The 18,764-nt window shown below is 42.1% G+C and overlaps 1 protein-coding gene across 9 annotated transcripts in view; it reads left to right on the top strand.

Moving 5' to 3' along the window:
• LOC137546524 (protein argonaute-3) overlaps positions 1–18,764 on the top strand; it is a 126,731-nt gene that overhangs the window by 88,502 nt on the left and 19,465 nt on the right. For 4 of the 9 annotated variants that reach the window (XM_068269090.1, XM_068269084.1, XM_068269082.1 and 1 more), the window contains 3 exons: positions 1,093–1,194; positions 5,987–6,186; positions 11,417–12,849. In XM_068269090.1, the coding sequence (XP_068125191.1) occupies positions 1,093–1,194; positions 5,987–6,186; positions 11,417–11,525 (411 nt within the window). In that variant the 3' untranslated portion in view covers positions 11,526–12,849. Of the gene's footprint in view, positions 1–1,092; positions 1,195–5,986; positions 6,187–11,416; positions 13,654–16,242; positions 16,325–18,764 lie in introns of those variants that run through there. The other 5 variants (XM_068269087.1, XM_068269086.1, XM_068269088.1 and 2 more) reach the window with 5 other exon arrangements.

The following is an 18,764-nucleotide window of genomic DNA, read 5'->3' as shown; positions in this document are numbered from 1 at the left end:
TCTCAGATCGCGGGAGGCGTCCATTTTCAAGCTGCATAAATTTGCATAATCCTTCATACACTCAGAATTATTTGCGTCTCAGCATCTATAGTATAAAAAGTGTAGCCCTCATACTACATTGAAGTCTGTAAATAGACTCCTAAGTAAAGCTAAAGTAGCCCTGAAGCAGTTCAAAAATAAGTTGGCTACCTACCTTGGTGAGGCTACCCGTATCTTCTTATACCTCACTGTTCCAGCTGTGGATCCCTTTAAACCTATTTGACTGCAGTCAATTGAATATATGTCTTTTGGCTGTGAGTGAGCACATTTTGATTGGGGATGTGCAGGAGAGGTCCACGTTAGTGCATGGAGGAAACAAAAAATCCATGTATAGGAGGCTTCGTTCTACGGCGCATGCCCAGACATTACTCGTCCATGACCTGTAATCGTGGGGTGTGAGAAGATATGGAAAGCTTCTGGGAAAGTGCAGCTCACTTAAAGTATACCAGAGTACAAACTTGCCTAAGGAGAGGGAAGCCTCTGGATCCTATTGAGACTTCCCATGGTGTCCTCCGTTGCTGGTTGCGTACTCTCCATAGATTACCGACAAGGCTTTGTCTGTAATCTGATCGGGTCTTCACTCGTCTTCAACCACAAGCCCGACTGTACTGCGCCTACACTACTGTGCAGCCGCAGTCATGCTCGCAAAGCTGTGCTCGTGCCAGAAGATTACGGCAACAATCAGCTTGGTGGGTCTGCAGGAGGGGGAACCTCTCCTTAGATAAGTATGTTTCTGAGCCTGAGCTCCGGCTTGGGTTCCGTTTTCTGTTTTTCGTACTTTTTTTCTCCTTGTCACTGATTTATAATGTTAAAAATCTTGATTTTGTTGTTGTTGTAATGTGTTGGTTAATTTATTTTGTCAGCTCTCTCCGCATGTTTTTTAATCTGGTCTTAGTGAGCTGTATGATTTGTGTTTCTCACATAAAATCGTTCATCATCTTTGATTCCTTCAGTAGTTCATTCTCATTTGTAGATTACTCCATCTAATATTTGCACAAATAGGATTCCGACCAGCTGACTATGCTTGTTACTTGCTGTATTTCTGTATATCAGGTTGGCAGAAGCGGAAACATCCCTGCTGGGACGACTGTGGACACAGATATAACTCATCCGTATGAGTTTGATTTTTACCTCTGCAGTCATGCTGGAATACAGGTACAAATTTTTTTGTTTCTGACAAAGTGCACCACCTAGTGGTTACATTACAGAATACAAATGTTACTTAAAAGTCTTTTCCCAGGGAGAAATATAAAAGCACTTAGCATTTTCTAAAAGTCCAGCTCTGCATAAGTATTAAAGGTTTTTCTGCATTTCCTAAGGGAAATTGAATTGCTAAGGGACTGCATACTGAGCATCTATCCAAGGCTGAACTACAGCCAGTACACCCATTTTTTTAAGTTTTGAATTAAGCTAAAACACAAGTATGCAGGTTATCACTGTATCTGGTGAAGACATTTTCCTTAATTTCTTGTGTAATTGAATTTGGAAAAAGTTAGTGTATAAAAAGCCGAATAATCATATTTCAATCAACTTCTACTAAAATGTATTTCATGTTTCCTTATGCAGACCTTCTAAACATTCAGTTTTGCAGCTCTATGAATTTCTGTTACATAGTAAAGGGCTTTTTTGTAAAGGGGATTACTGTATTTTGCTCTTTTAAAAGTCATAGAGAAATTTTCAAGCTTTTTAAACGCACCTTCGTGTTTTAAATTGTATGTACTGATAGACCCTTTAATTTTTAGTCCCTGTTAAAATATTGTCAGGAATTTTCACATTTAAAGGACATCTGAGGTGAAAATTGAGGTAAACAATTGTATCTATCCTTCTTCTAAAAATGACTTTTTAACTTTTTACGATTTCATGGCCTCTTTTCAATGACACATTCATTGAAGTATGCCAGAGCTAGAATCTGTGAATCTCCTACTGTCAGAAGCCATTTACTGCCATGAAAGTGTTTATATGGCTGCGTTTCCTTATAAGTGAGTGTTGTGTTCTAGTCCGACCTGGACAGAAATTGTCACTTGCATACCTAATTTTTAACTCTCTTATGGCCTTTAAAGAGAATCCGAGGTGGGATTTAATTATGCAAGTGGGGCACAGAGGCTGGTTGTGCACACTAACACCAGCCTCTGTTGCCCCATGGTGTGCCTCCAGGCCCCCCTGCGCGCCGCTATACCCCCCGCAGTGCTGGCGACACGCAGCGCGTCGCCAGCACAGTGTTTACCTAAGCCTGTCTGTTAGCGCTGCTCCCCCGCCTCCTCCGTATCGCCGCTACCCGCCCGCGTCACTTCCCTCCAATCAGCAGGAGGGAAGGGACGCGGGCGGGTAGCGGCTATACGGAGGAGGTGGGGGAGCGGTGCTAACAGACAGGCTTAGGTAAACATTGTGCTGGCGACACGCTGCGTGTCGCCAGCACTGCGGGGGGTATAGCGGCGCGCAGGGGGGTCCTGGAGGCACACCATGGGGCAACAGAGGCTGGTGTTAGTGTGCACAACCAGCCTCTGTGCCCCACTAACATAAGTAAATCCCACCTTGGGTTCTCTTTAAAAAAAAAAAAAAAAAAAAAAAAAGGGGGGGGCAAATATGATTGCCTCTGTATAGTTCATTAAGTGCAATGAAGCACTATTTTTGTTAAATTGCTGTCGGTAGTAAAACCCTTGTGGAAAAGCAAATTACCCCAGTAGAAAAGTCATAGTATTGTAGTATATTTCATTATCTGTTAATAAAATTGTAATGAACATGGTCTGGTTTTTATTTCCAAACTAGGATATTGCTGGCTAGGTGAAGTGGGCCAAGAAACTCTTTTATGTTTCACTTTGTTAATTTCCCATTCATGTGTGCTCCTCCTTTGCTATGTATAACTTGATTTGACAATCGACCCACATCTGCTCGTATTGCTTGATACAACAGATGAACTTCAGGGAGTTGTTAGGGAGGCCTCCAGGCAGGTCTGATCTCGCACAGAAAAAAAAATGCAGATGGATAAATATTTTTTATTTTGTATTGCTGAACACATTGAATAAATAAAAATGCTAAACCACTAAACTCGTCATGTGGCATGTGTAATCCTGACATTTCTTGTCATAGACATTTCGTTGTAACTAGATTTTTTATAAAATTATAAATCGTATGTGTAGAAAAACTAGTAAGCATTTTTACTCATTTAAAAGCATCAACTAAAGTTTGGGAAACATTGACCAACTAACACAGTGTACTGTCAATAAATGTATACCGGTTGCTTGATACAAAAGTATCTATTTTAGGCGGTATTTGGAAAACATTAGTTTTCATAATGGGGTATGTAGAGAGGGCTCGAACCTCCGATTTTCGGTTCGTGAACCTTGAACGCGAACTTCCGCAAAAGTTCGGGTCGGGCGAACTTTCGCGAACCGCAATAGACTTCAATGGGGAGGCGAACTTTGAAAACTACAAACATTTATGCTGGCCACAAAAGTGGTGGAAAAGATGTTTCAAGGGGTCTAACGCCTGAGTTTTTGCATGGCGAAGTGGGATACACGCCAAAAGTCCCCGGGAAAAATCCAGATTTGACGCACAGCAGCGTTTTGAAGGCAGAAATCACATTGCATGCTAAATTGGAGGCCTTAAGTGCTTTAAAACATCTTGCATGTGTATACATCAATCAGGTAGTGTAATTGGTGTACTGTTTCACTCTGACAGATCAAACTCACTGTGTAACGCACCGCAAACAGCTGTTCGTGTAGTGGCGGCCGTGCTGGACTGGTGTGCACCATGGCCAGAGTGCTGGCGATAGCGGTTTTCAAACCCATATGGTCGCCGGGCTGAGGTAGCTCAATGACAGAACAGTGACTGTCCAGCTGAACTAATTTGGTCTGTCCACAATGAAGCAACAACCTTATTATTTTAAGTGTTCCCCCCCCCCCCCCCGCCCCGAGACACTCATATAGCCAGCGGCCATTGCTTCATTGTGATACACAAGCCCCTTCACCGTGGCAAGGTAATGATCACGAAGGGGAATTGACACATGTACATGCCTTTTGTTCGGTTGTTGCAGCTGCAGTGCAGCCAGAAAATTTAGGCAGGCATGTGCACGCACCAGAAACATTACTAAAGCGGCCGCTGCTAGCAGCGGCCTTAAAAATTCAGGAATCCGCCTGGAGTCCTGGACCCTGTTGGTGGTGGCGAAGAAGGCAGTCAAGCAGCCTGCGGGCAGAGATGCTGTGTGGGGACCGACTTAGTCTTGGGGCAGGCAGTCACACAGCGTGCAGGTAGAGATGCTGTGTGTGGGTACTGACTTAGTCTTCGGGCAGGCCTGACCGTGCTTTGCAGACCGCATGGTCAGATGGACCCTTGACCCAACGCTGTGTGCCAGAGATGACAACACTTGCCTTTCACATCACAGTACAGTTTTGGTATCGCCTTTTTTGAGAAATTGCGGCCTGCTCTCTCATTGTGGTGTGTGGCTTTGTTTTTGTGTTCTGCTTTTCCTCAGGTGGTCATCCCATTGCAGTTTGTGCTTTGTCATCATGTGTGTTCGTAAGAAAGTTGTCCCTACGCGGGTCTCGGTCTTTCCACGGCTCAATTTTTGGTGGCAGAGTACAGATGGCATTGCTCTCATCTGAGGCAGACACACACAAAAATTTCCACACCGCTGAGCCCTGGGGTGATGGCACTTTGGTGGTGGTGGCCGACTGAGTGTTAAGTGGGGTGCCAGAATCAGAGCAGGAGGAGGAAGATCTGTCGCGCTTCCGTGCGGAAGCTGAGGAAGAGGAGCTGTTCTGCGTTAAATGGTCAACTACGTCCTGACAATCTTGGGGTTTGATGGCACGCACCTTCTAAACACTTTACTTTAGTCCAGGGCCACACAACATCACAACAGCATGCCCTCGAACAGACCTGCCGGGTGGCCTGCCTTTGCCTGTTTTGCCCATATTGGGGGAGGGGATGAAGTGAAAGGTATGCACTGACTTGACTAATACAATGTGCAGTCACACAGGTGCAGTGAACAGGTATGCAGTGACTGGTATCAATAAAATGTGCAGCTGTCACACACACAGGTACCGTGAACAGGTGCAGTGACTGGTGGTATATAACACTGCATGCGCTCACATAGGTAGGTGCACTGAACAAGTAGGTATGCAGTGATTGGTTTTACAAATGTGCAGCTGTCACACGCACAGGTAGTCACTGAATGTGCTGGGCCTGCCAGTGGCGCACAGTAGGAATTACCAAGGGGCAAAGGGCCAGCTGCGACTGACTGACACTGACAGGGCTGTATATGCAACACAAGTGTCTGTGGGACACACACACACACACACACACACGATCACAAGAACAACATCAGCTCTCAAAACAGCTGTTGAGGTGTGCTTTTTAGCAATAAGTATCAGCAAGGAGCAAGCTAACAAGCCTAACAAGAGCCTAACTAAGCTTTCCCTAAGTCTACAGCAGGTTCTCTCCCTTCTCTAATGATGTAGTATAGGGGGTGCATTGAACTCGAAAATATATAGTTCGTGGTTCACCGCGAACACGAACCACCAAGGTTCATGCGAATCGGTTCGCGGTCGAACCGTTTGGGCCATCTCTAGGGGTATGCAATCTAAAACCTACACCTGCAATTCACTAAATTGTAAAAGAATATTCTTAAACGCCTGAAGTGAGAAGGTTATGGAGACTGACACATTGCTTAGCTTTCCTACTAATCCTCTGCCTCTAATACATTTGGCCATAGACCCTGAACAACAGAAATTTGACAAGATTAGCTGCAGGCTCATTTCAGCTGTGTTTCAGACACTACTGGTGCCAGAATGAGCAGCAGGATGCCAGGCAACTGTTATTGTTTAAAAGGAAGTAAATATGGCAGCCTCCATATACCTTTCACCTCAGGTTCCCTTCAATTATTAATCATTTTGCTTTCTTCTTTTTCCTGTTTACTAATTATCTTTATCGGAATGTTTTCCTTTCTTAGGGTACTAGCAGACCATCCCACTATCACGTTTTATGGGATGACAACTGTTTTACTGCTGATGAACTCCAGCTGCTGACCTACCAGCTGTGCCACACATATGTGCGATGCACTCGGTCTGTCTCAATCCCTGCTCCTGCGTACTATGCCCATCTTGTGGCATTCCGAGCTAGGTACCATCTTGTGGACAAAGAACATGACAGGTAAAACGATTACTTCTTTGTGAGCTTTGCTTAAAGATCAATCACCCTGCTCTTTTTAGCTTGTACATCCTAATCCTGCCAATAGGCAGAGCAGTAAGATTACACCTGTGTCATACAATGACGCAGTACTTACTGAGGGGAAAGCTCAAGTCTATGCAGCTTCATCACTCTCTGCAGTACTTTTTAAAGAGACTGAAGTCTCATAAAATTAAAGTTTTTATTTTAAAAATCTCTTGCCCTAACTAAAACGCCGCATCCCTGCGGCTGCACACTAACTAAATCCCCCCAAACTCCCTGGGGCACATTGCGGGGAGCGCTTCCGTGAGAGGCAGAGCTTTCAGCTGCAGCTCTGCCTCTTCACACGTCTATCGGCGCGTTCACTGAGAGGGGCGAGGCGGAGATATCCGCACGATTGACGTGCATGGAGGCAGAGCTGCAGCTGAAAGCTCTGCCTCTCAGGGCAGCAAAATCCACGACCAAGAAAGTTGTTTATTTTGCAGGGGGGGATTTATTTAGTGTGCAGCCACGGGGATGCAGTGTTTTAGTTAGGGCAATGATGTTAAAGTGATTTTTTTAAATCAAAATGTGAATTTTATGAGACTTCTCTTTAGGGGGGGGGGGGGGAGGGACCCTTTGCAGACGCCTGACAGTTTTTTGTTAATTCCTTTTGGTACATGACTAACTGCATTTGTGTTTGTAGTGGTATGTTTGCATAGCCCTCACTCTTGCCATTAGTTGGTTACTGTGTCATAAAATTGTATTTCAAAAAGGTATTTTTTTTTTTTTTTGCACACAAAAATTCTAAACTTGCATCCGTAAAGGAGTACATGATGGGCCTTCACCATAAACAACAGACAACCTTCTTGCACTCCTGCCACCCCACATCCTGCAAGTAGGAATTTTGACTCCCTTGAAATGTTGATAGCTTTTCATCACTATATTGTTTTCAATAAATCCCAGATCAGGAGAAGACATACCTGGGGTGCCTGCTCATCTTTTGCAATTCATTGTTTATTGGTAGATTAAAGTACATCTGACAAAACTACTAAGGTATGGTCATGCTGGATCCATATAGTGTACTTCTGTGCATTGTTCGTTCCTCTCCTCCCCCCACCCTGAGATCACTGTAAAATGTGACTTTTGGCTAAAGCCAAATTTTTAGATGGAAGGAGGCAGTTTTGCTGAGATGTTCCTGATATCACCCTCCCATTCCCTCCCCTTTGGGGAGGGCTGTATGAAGGAACATTGCAGTAAACCTTTCTCCTTCCTGTCTGTAAATTTGAAGTCACATTTTTCAAGGAAGTGATTTTGGGGTCCAGGGTGAACTAGGAGAGGAACACGCCACACAGAGGTACAGGTATGTGGCTCCAGCATGAACATACCACTCAGCCTGCCTTAAAGTGAACCATGGACGAAGCACCCTCATGTATTTTACCATATATATATATATCAGTGAAAACATTAGAGAAAACCGCTACCCTGCTCTGTTTCCTTCTTCACTGCTCAGCCTGCTTGTTATCAGCCCTGATAAAATCCCAGACTGAGCATTCAGTCTGGCTTTGCTCAGGAATCATTATAGCTGAGTCTGTCTTCTCTGATGTCTTTTTAAGCCCAAGCCTGCCCCCTTTTGGCTCTGCTATAATGACTCAGCTATAATGATTCCTGAGCAAAGCCAGACTGAATGCTAAGTTGGTGATTTTATCAGGGCTGATAACAAGCAGGCTGAACAGTGAAGGATGAAACAGAGAGCAGGGTAGGTGTTTTCCTTAAGTTCCCACTGATCTATATGGTAAAATACATGAGGGTGCTTCGTCTCTGGTTCACTTTAAGTAGCTTTGTCTTGGGTCAGGTATCCTTAAAAGGCCAACTATCTAATAAGTATCAGTCTGGAAACTATATGCATCTTATTAATTCTTTTAATTCATTACTGAGGAGTTTACATTGTTGTTAATACTAAATAAATCCCTCTTTTGACAGTGTGAATGTTTAGTACTTGCATCAGGAACATAGAAATGTACTGTGTTGGTAGAGCCATTATCCCATTTGCTATTGTTCTGCAATACGAATAAATACCTCCCTTCCTTAACCCACACTGCTTATGTGTAGTCGTCTGGATGTTTTAATACTCCTTAAAAAAAAAAAAAAAGGTGGTCATAGTCTGTCATCTACACGTCATCTATACAACGGTAGAGTAGTACATTGTATTTTCTTTCCACCTGCTCAGAGTCCAGCAGATCTCAGAACACTACTGGATTTCTTAATGGGCACATCTAACACTTTAACAATGAACATTCTCACTGTCAATCCTTTAGCCCTTGACAGCATTACCTGGTCCGGCCGGCGCGAGTCCCCTGGTCTCCGCTCTGGGCTCCAGCTTCACTGTACTTCCTGTCCGGGGAAGTTTAAACAGTAGAGGGCGCTCTACTGTTTAAACTTCCTGCCGGGACAGGAAGAAGTGAAGCCTGCCGGACTCTGAGCCCAGTATGGAGAAGAAGCAGTGGTGACAGCGGGGACTCGCGCCGGCCAAATCAGGTAATGTATTGCCGCTAGTGTCGGTCATCGGGCATTCCCGACCCGCCGGCGATCGAGCGAAATCTTCTGCACGGACTGGAACAGTGGGAATCGACGGGAACGAACTATTTCGGACAGAAATCGATCGTTTGGTCAGCGTTTGTGCAACGATTTCACAGCCGATTCGATCTGTGATCGAATCGGCTGTATATTGGCGGGAAAATCGGTAAGTGTATGGGCCCTTTTTAGGCAAGCACACGTAGGAGCTGATTTACTAGGGCATCTCCAGATGTCTCTAAGCTTCTCCAGTGGGGACATCCTAAGTAATCCAGCATGCCTAGACTAGCTTAATTACAATTGTCTGTTAGAATTAATGAAGCATTAAATAATAGCAGCCCTGAAGCTACATTGGTTACTACAGTTTATTTTAAAACGCCTTTTCCCCTCACTTATTCTACTTTGAAAGCACAAATAAAATCTCTTATATAGCCCCTGCTATTGGGCCTCACTTTAAATATACGGCCAGAAGACTTTTCTAAAAGTATTGTTGCACTAACAAAGATAAACCCATTCTCTTAGGCAGAGTCTGTTGTTCTTCAAAGTATTCTCTTTGGCTCTGTAAGCTTTGTTTTTTGTCAATTGAGGAGTTATAAGTAAGTTCTCAAAGTGCATAGTCAAAGTGCATATTTGTTTACTTCTCATAATGGCTTAATTAAGTAAAAAATCCAAGAACACTTGAAAGTTAAGCTGCTGCTAAGATTGGAGAGTTTAGGTAGTTCAGACCTCTTATATAGTTCTGGTGGTTTGCATATGGAGTGTTGGATTTCACCAAGACTCATTGAAGCTAGTGGGCTTGAGGTGACCCACTAGCTCCTGATGAGGGATTATAAATACATGTTTTGTTTTTAAGATACAAGTCAACTTATTAATAACTCATGTCAATTATTGTAAGAATATCGCTCGGTGTTCATTAACATTTAAAAAAAATACCTTAACATTGGAGTGTGCCACCCCCGCTACCAGGTAGCCATTTTCTTTAGCATAATTTTTTTTTTTTTTTTTTTATACGTAACTTGTAGTTTCTTAGAAACATGCACACTACTTCTGACTCATTTTTGTTTCAGATATGGACATATGTTTTCAGAGGTTTTTGTTTTGTATTTTTTGTCTAGTGCTTCTCTCCAGCTCTTGCCTATCCCTCACCACCCAACCTCCTTAATGCCTAGCCATAATCTCCACTCTTAGAGCTATACCTAACCATAGCTGATTCCTCTTATATATGCCTGATCGTAGCCTTTACATTAACATACCTTATACCTAACCCAAGACCACCTTTATAAAGCATATCCCTAATTGCTCCCAAAGTTCATCAAGGTATGCTTGACTCTAAACAATGTACCAACCCTCTCCCAATACCTTATCACCTAACCCTAAGGGCTCTTTCACATTAGACAATGCGTGCAGGAGCCATTCTCCTGCACACGTTGTCTGCCTGCGTCGTCGTCGGGTATCTGCGGTGCGACGCAATCAGCGGTGGTAGCTGGTAATTAAACCCGACGGAAAACACCGGCTCGCGGGTGCGTTGGATGAAAAACTGCGCCCGGGTGCGTCGGAGCTGCAACACATCGAAACGCAGCGTCGGGTGTGAAAGGTAAAATGAAAGTCTATGGACTTTCATCTTACCTTGGTTAACGCAAACGTTAGCCGTTTGCGTTAACGCAAAAAATCTACCCTAATGTGAAAGGGCCCTAAACTTCTGATATTTTAGAATTTTTCCAACTTGATTGCACAACCACCAGGCTTAACAGACTTTTTCCGCTCCATCTTTATGAAAATCCATTTACAAATTGAGGCCCACAAATAGACTGAGAGCATACCTGAGGAAAAATGTATCAGTTAGCCTAACTAAAAATGTATATCGCAGAGTAATCTTTATTCACCAGGCAAAGTAAAAGAGGTGTCTGCCCACCAGGGTGTATAGTTGCAGGGCTTTGGCATAGTGAGAAATTACTTGACTTTAAAGTGTGCACTGACAAAATAGCAGTACTATACTGTAGAAGGTTTGTCACACTGTTAAATGTATATATATTGAAGCTGCTTTGATTTTAAAATACACAATATGATAATACAACAGTTATGTCTTATGCATTTTAGAGACATTGAAGCGAAAAGAAAATTATGATTTGTATGTGTAGTACAGCTAAGAAATAAATCATTAGTAGCAGAGACATACGTCTAATATTGTTTCAAGTACAGGAAAAGTTAATAAACTCCAGTTATCTATACAAAAGAGCCATCGAGCTCCACAACTTTCAAAATCGCAGAGAGCTCTGTCTTCTGAAGCTTATTATCTCAAGTGTCTGGCACTGTGGTGGTGTTTTTTTTTTCCTGCAGAGAGCAGTTCAAAAGTTCACTGGCCTGCTCTGCAAGATCATTTAGAATGTGAAGTAGTGTGTAAACTGCAAATATTAGAGAATGATTCAATGTTATATAAAAAAAACTATATAACTGAAAATAAAAATATGAGAATATTTTATTTGCTACTAATGTTCTAGTAATTATCCAAACTACTTAACCAATTCATTATATTATAAAAAATGTTCACTTCAGTGTCTCTTTAATACTTCTGTTATGGAAAGGTTTCACTTATCTGTGGACTTATTGTGGTTTGGAATGTGCACTTAAGACTTGTCTAAACTTGCTTATCGTATTTTTCTAGTGCTGAAGGAAGCCATGTTTCTGGTCAGAGTAATGGTCGGGACCCACAAGCCCTTGCCAAGGCGGTGCAAATTCACCAGGATACCTTACGTACCATGTACTTCGCATGAGAACGACTCTAGGCCCCAAACATGAACAGGTTTGACTTGCTGCAAGGAACCTGAAGGATCTCGTGTGGGTTTTCAGGGCCCAGTGGGTGGTTCACTTTCACAGACATCTCCCGCCCTTCCGTCTCTCCCCAGCATTCTCTTCTGGCTTGCACTGAAGCCCGGGCACTATGATTGAGGGGCGGGCTAGTCCTGGGAATAGAAGATCATTGAGGAACACAGCACTATTATGCAATATGAAACCAGCCAACTGCTAGATCGTTGTAATGGAGCCTCCACTTGGATGCACTGCTTAAGTTTTGTGTTACTTTTACTTTCCAATATTTTAACCCTTTTATGCCTTTACCTCAAATTGCTCTGCAGCACTGGCTGTCTTTGCAAAAAAATAAGGAAAAAAATCATAAAAAGACAAGAAAAGCAAAACCTAGGGATGTATGAGAGTATGTCTGAATATCCGTACACACAGGAGCTTTGTGTGGGCAGCAAAGGTATGATACTGTGTATTTGATATACAGCAAGATGGCCTAACCTGCTGTATTCCTTTGTCATTGCATTTATTTTAGTACTTGTAGCAGGAAGCAATTATGGGCAGAATAAGTTCTATTCCTTATAACCTCTGTGCCCCGTTTGGTGTTAGAATGGTTTTTGCCACTCTAGCTGTCCGGGGTACATATCTCAAAATAGCTTCTCCTGTTCCCAAGTATTAGCATGTGTATACACACATGCATATGTGTATGTTAGTGAGCGTGAATGGATGTTAAAGCTGAGATAGAAGGATGTTGTGCAAAAAATATGGGGTTTATATTTGTGGCAAAGAGGTCTTATTCCCTCCTATTTTTTCGACTTAGGTTTTTGCATTTTATTTTTTCCATGTGCACAATTCTCATCCCTCAGTGCCTCCCTCCCCCTTTGTTCTCTACTCCTACACCACTTATCAAGGTCCAAATAGGTCCTTAGAATATTTTGTGTGCCGAGTTAGATCAGCTGCCTGGATAGCCTTTTTTTGAGGTACTAGGCATTTTATCACCTGCATGGTGTCAACGCACTTATTAGCTATTGAAGAGCCAAAGCTAGCACAGGAAACTTTGTTGTTTTTTGGCCTCTGTTTAATAACATTTTTCAAAAAGCACCAATGTTACTCAAAGCTGTTGAGTATTTGACTATTGAGTATTTTAACTGTTTAGTTAAGTTCTAATTGCTTAGTATGAGTTTTCTAATAGTTTTGCCTTTTTCTTTCATGAAGGATCAAAGTTCCAGAGACTATTGGGTTCATGCTGACTGATTTGGGAGTTTACCCACTGGCATCTTTTTGACTCTTGTGAATAGTGTGGGTGAGATTTCTGTGATTCCAAGGACCATGCCATATGGGTGACTGTGTTACTAGCAATCAGTTGCTGTGACTGAGGTGCCCATTTGACACAGCCTAAAGGTGGCCACACACCATAGCATTTTTTAAATATTTGTTCAATTCAAGAATAAGACAAGACAAACAACATTTATATTGCGCTTTTCTCCTGGCGGACTCAAAGCGCCAGAGCTGCAGCCACTAGGACGCGATCTATAGGCAGAATAGCAATCGTTTTTTTTGACTGATTGTAACCAATCAAAAATCTGACCAATGTACCACACACATGTTCAGTTTCCCCCAATCATGAATAAAATAATTGAAAGCTCAGAAAAAATTGATTGGAACTGTACATGAAGTAATTCACAATACATCACACACCATACAATTCTTGATAAAGCTGGTCTGAAATTTCCTACATATCCAGTCTCCAAAAATCGAAAAAAACAGGAAATTCGATTATACTTATTGATCAAAAACAAAAGCTCTCGATTTTTTTTTTTTGGCCCAACCGACCGAAATTATCGACTTGGTGAAAAATTGGATCTTTTAATTGTATGGTGTGTGGCTACCTTAAGGCTGTTCATCCTCTGCAATTACAACTGATGTTTCCTCGTTTCTATTTGAGGCTTTTCATGTTGTTAGAATTACACCAGCACCCTGTGGTAACAAGGGTCAGGAATAGATATTCCTATGTGGAGATCTACCTGGGAATTACTCAGTGGGTGAGTCAGCTCACCAGCATTGAACCTTAAAAGGGACTCGGAGCTGGATTAAACAAAACGTTTTATACATACCTGGGGATTCCTCCAGCCCCATACGCACGGATCGCTCCACTGCCACCATCCTCAGTCTTCCCGCAGCTCCGATACGGGTCCCCGTACTTCCGTCAGTCGGAGCCAGTCTACGCAGGAGAAGTGCGCCCTCTACATATCTCTCTAGCGGCTGCTGGAGAAATACACAAACGGCGCACTTCACTTATGTCAGACTGGCTTCAACTGATGGAAGTACGGGGACCCGTATCGGAGCTGCGGGAAGACTGAGGATGGCGGCAGTGGAGCGATCCGTGCGTATGTGTCTGGAGGAATCCCCAGGTATGTATAAAACATTTTGCTTAATTCATTTACACTTTAACAAACATTTGTTTTGGGTGGATTTATCTATTAAACAGAAGCTTAGTACAACTGTCATTGAAGACTATGGAATCTGCCGTTGGTGGTGTTTTTCTGGAAATGCTACTTTCTTGGCTGATCTTCAAGCTGTAATATTTTTTAATACATATATAGACACATACCTGGAACACGTATGCAGATCATGAATGTTAGAGTGGGTATAAGGTCATTATATCTGCATACTTGTTCCAGGTCAGTGATTTGGGAATCCTGCAGAGAATCAGAAATGCATCTAGAAAGCTAGCATTGTTTTTCCAAAGTCCGTAATGACAACGTTGTTTCCTCTCATGACAAGTTACCTTTTAAAGGGACACTTAAGTCAAACAAAAAAAAAAAAATGAGTTTTACTCACCTAGGGCTTCCAATAGCCCCCTGCAGCTGTCCGGTGCCCTCGCCGTCTCCCTCCGATCCTCCTGGCCCCGCCGGCAGCCACTTCCTGTTTCGGTGACAGGAGCTGACAGGCTGGGGACGCAAGTGATTCTTCGCGTTTCCAGACACATTAGCACCCTCTATGCTGCTATATAGTATATGATATATGCTATAGTAGCATAGATGGCGCTATTGTGGCAAGGAACGCGAAGAATCACTTGCGTCCCCAGCCTGTCAGCTCCTGTCACCGAAACAGGAAGTGGCTGCCGGCGGGGCCAGGAGGATCGGAGGGAGACGGCGAGGGCACCGGACAGCTGCCGGGGGCTATTGCAAGACCCCAGGTGTGTAAAACTCATTTTTTTTTGTTTGTGTCACTTTAACACTATAACTCTTCATGCATAAGTCACAAGAAAGCCTAAATATCCCTGGCTGCTGTTACAATCTTCATTTCCGCTTACGGTTTTAGTACATTTAGAACCGTATTGTCAAACCTGATGATCACATTAGTTTGTATGCTGCAAGTTTCCCCATCTCTGCACTCCAGCTAGATGATTTGCACCCTACTGAATCGAGTAGGAATCTGCTACAAGAAGGTGGGGGAATGAATTTGTTTTGGTTTATGTAATATACTCATTTTCATGAAAGTTATGCTTTTCTAGTACTTTATTTTTTGATATTTATTAGAGTCATGACACTAATTTAATTGTTTCAGAACATATTCTGTGCAACAATTTTTGTCTTTACAAAAAAATTAACTATGTATGTCTTTATAACTGACAGAATTGTTTTATTTTGCTCTTTTTAGTGCAATAAGCATAAATTAATTTAAACCCTTAAATGCCAAAGATGCCTGCAGAGCATTGCTGGCCCCTCTGGCATGTTTGGGGTTAACCGCAAGTAAAGGCCTTAATTTTGAAAGGAAGGTGTCAAAATAATGAACTCTAACACTGAAACTTTCTTCAAGGTGTCGTGTCTACTCTGAATAATTGCTGGATATTTTGTTCCCATCAGTGAATTGTGCAATGATTGGTACTTAATGCTTTACATGCCTAAATCAAAAGTTTTATTTTCTTATTTGGACCAATAGGCTTTCCTTACTGCATTGTGTCCTAAAGTATTTTAGTTTGTGAAGGGCATTTTTTTAATGTTACATCTATTATGGAACATGTAGGTTTATTTAATAACCTGGTGCAAATAAAGACATGCAGCGATCCATATCATGACATTATGTATGATTGTGCCCACATGCCTTGAGATTTGATGATGGCCATAAATAACTGTGTGGGCTCTACAAATTTTAGCTATCATCCAGCAGGAAATATTTGGATCAGACTATTGAAAAGTGCATTTGACCAAAAGCCTCATATCCTGTTGAATCTAGTTCAGCTTAAGCGTACAGTACAAGAGGTGGCCCTAGTGGACACTTGTGTGGTATCTTTAAGGTGCCCATTATTGGTACAATGTTTTTATAAGATGCAATCATTTGATCACTTTTTTGATTTTTGTATAGAAAGCCAGGCAGTATCTGGAGAAAATCAACGTGAAATTATTTTGTGGTTGATTGGCACACAGAATTGTTGATCTGATTGTTGAACAAAGAGAGAAAGTGCCCTAATCAACCCATTTATGGGAACAAACAATAACTACCTTCTGATTACTTACGGTCCTGCAAATCTGATTGCATCTGAGGAAAAAATATAGTACCATTAATGGGCACCTTTGATAGAATCTAATTCATCTGTGTAACCTTTAAATTATTTAATTTGCATCATGTCACTTACATGAACCTACTGCAAATATTAATTTTTGTATTTTTTTTATTTTTATTTTTTAGGACCAATGATCCTATCAGTACCTATTAAAAAGACTGTTTAAAAATAAAGTCAAGTTATTAATTTTGTTCCGGATATAAAGTGACTTTTTAACCAGCCACCTCTGTCGTGTATTAATCCAAAATGTAGGTGTGTGTGGGACGCTGCAAGCTTCAAAAGTGAATAAAGTGTAGTTAGTTGGTAAATAATCTAAATATGTAACATGCATTGGATGTATAGTTCAGATTCTGTCAGCTATATCTGTGGGTACGCCATGTTCCTTAAAGGGAACCTAAACTGAGAAATATATAGATTTTTCCTTTAAAAATAATACCAGTTGCCTGACTCTCCTGCTGATCCTGTGTCTCTAATACTTTTAGCCACAGCCCCTCAACAAGCATGCAGATCAGGTGCTCTGACTGAAGTCAGATTGGATTAGCTGCATGTTTGTTTCAGGTGTGCGATTCAGCCACTACTTCAGCAAAATAGATCATCAGGAGTGCCAAGCAACTGGTATTGTTTAAAAGGAAACATCCATATCCCTCTCAGTTAAGGTTCCCTTTAACCTCCCTGGTGTTATGAATATTTCCAGATTTAGGGTCTAAAAGCAGTGTAATTTTTCGCAAGCTTTTAGACCCTAAAAATAAGAAAAAAACACACAGAGAGATCGGCATACAACTCACTCAGGCACGGGATTACCACTCTGCTGTGGATTTCCACCCCGAACCTGACTCGGGATTACCGCTAAGGTGTTTCTCCGCCACTGCAAAAGAAAATTACATATTTTCTTATTGATTAATATTAAGTAACAAAAAACTGAATTAAATAATATTTGAGAAGACTAAAGAACACGGTTCACTTTGTCATGCATAATGCACTAATTATGTTAGAATAGATTTATGTTTAGCATAGTTGCGCCTCTCATATCAGCAGTTCAGATGTTGCTTAGATTTGCAAAGTAATGCAAATAAGCAAGGATGGAGCTAGGTAAAAGTCTCCACATAGACAGTAACTGACCAAACCCTTTTCTCTGCCTTTTTATTATCAGATATGTGTCCAACCAACATTGAATAATTTGACATGGGAAGTATAGTTATGCTGAAATGAATCTCTTTGATTCACAGATTTGAGTTTCTTTTATTATGTGTGAAAAAATATAAATGTTTGTTTTTAAAGTAGAGGTAGAATTTGTCCCATGTTGACCATACCTAACAAATACTTATTTAGGCTCTTTTTTCACTGAATTTGCTTCGATCTGATTTTCAGACGTGATTTGCTGATAGCTATGACACTTGCCTTTTGAGGCAAATCGTGATCTTCCGTTCTCACTGTTTGTTACCATGCTTTGTGATTCTTGTTGAAGTTCCAGTGCACAGCGTGCTTCATTTTTGATACAATTCAGTGCAATGTAATGGGACTTTTCAGTTGCGCCATAATCCGATTGGGAGAGAATGCTTGCAGAGGGAAAATAATTATTTCTCCCTCGTGCTCTTGTGATTTTCAGTGGAGACAGGCCCATAGACATCAGTATTGTACACACCTCTCCTTCCTTTAGCCAGTTCCGACTGCCTAAATATTAGCAAAAACATTGCCTACTTCAAAGGAGAAAACAATTGTTAGTTTGGGGCAATCAAGCATAGTACAAAGGGAATGCCAATTTCAGCAATTTCTTTGTTTTGCAGGCCCGTTGCTACTTATTTGAGTCTCAAAAATCCTTCTTAAATCTTTGGTAGTCCAGCACTAAAAGGATAGTTGTACTTCTGAGGGTTTCTTCGCAGAAAGAATCAAAGGTGAACTTCATAACTCAAAGATTAAGTAATATTTTTGAATGTAGTCCAGTGTACTACAAAAAAAAACACCATCTTTGCCTGAGGATTGCTGTGGTTTGTAAAACTCAGCTCAAGATATTATTAGGGCTGGTTCAGACGGACGCTTGCGGAGCGTTTACCGCAAGCGTTCGGACCGTCGCGGTAAACGCTCCCATTCAAGTGAATGGGAGCGTTTACACCAAGCTTTTGCGCGCTTTTACCCGAACGCGGCGTTCGGGTCCCGATTTTCGCGAGCGTTCGGGCTGCCCCTGGAAGCAACATGTAGCTTCCAGGGAGCGGCCAACCGCGACGGCTAATGTTCCCCTACGGGGAAAAAAAAACGCAACCGCATCACGACGCGACCGAAGGCTACTGAAAGCCTGACCGCGCAGCCGCCGCAACGCCCCCAGACGCGACGCTACGCAGACGTCCGTCTGAACCAGCCCTTAAACTGCTGTTAAATACAAAATAACAATAATACATTGTTTCAGGCAGTCCAGAGGCTGCCACTTTTTGCAGGGTGTTTAGTAGTGTTTGTGCTCGAATTGGCCATAAAGAATTCACCCAAATACTCCTGAGTGCCTCTGTTCAACAACAAAAAAGCAGACAGGATGAGGGGGGTGCAATGGAGTCATGTGACACGCAATGCGACATGTGAAGCAGTGAACTCCTCCTGACTCTGTCAGCTTATTCGGTGCTGGGGCCATCGGGACCATTTGGGTGTTTGGAATTCCCTA

The sequence above is a fragment of the Hyperolius riggenbachi genome, chromosome 2 (assembly GCF_040937935.1).
Source record: "Hyperolius riggenbachi isolate aHypRig1 chromosome 2, aHypRig1.pri, whole genome shotgun sequence".
In the NCBI taxonomy this organism is placed as follows: Eukaryota; Metazoa; Chordata; class Amphibia; order Anura; family Hyperoliidae; genus Hyperolius; species Hyperolius riggenbachi.
This window is presented reverse-complemented; position numbering and strand designations above follow the sequence as displayed.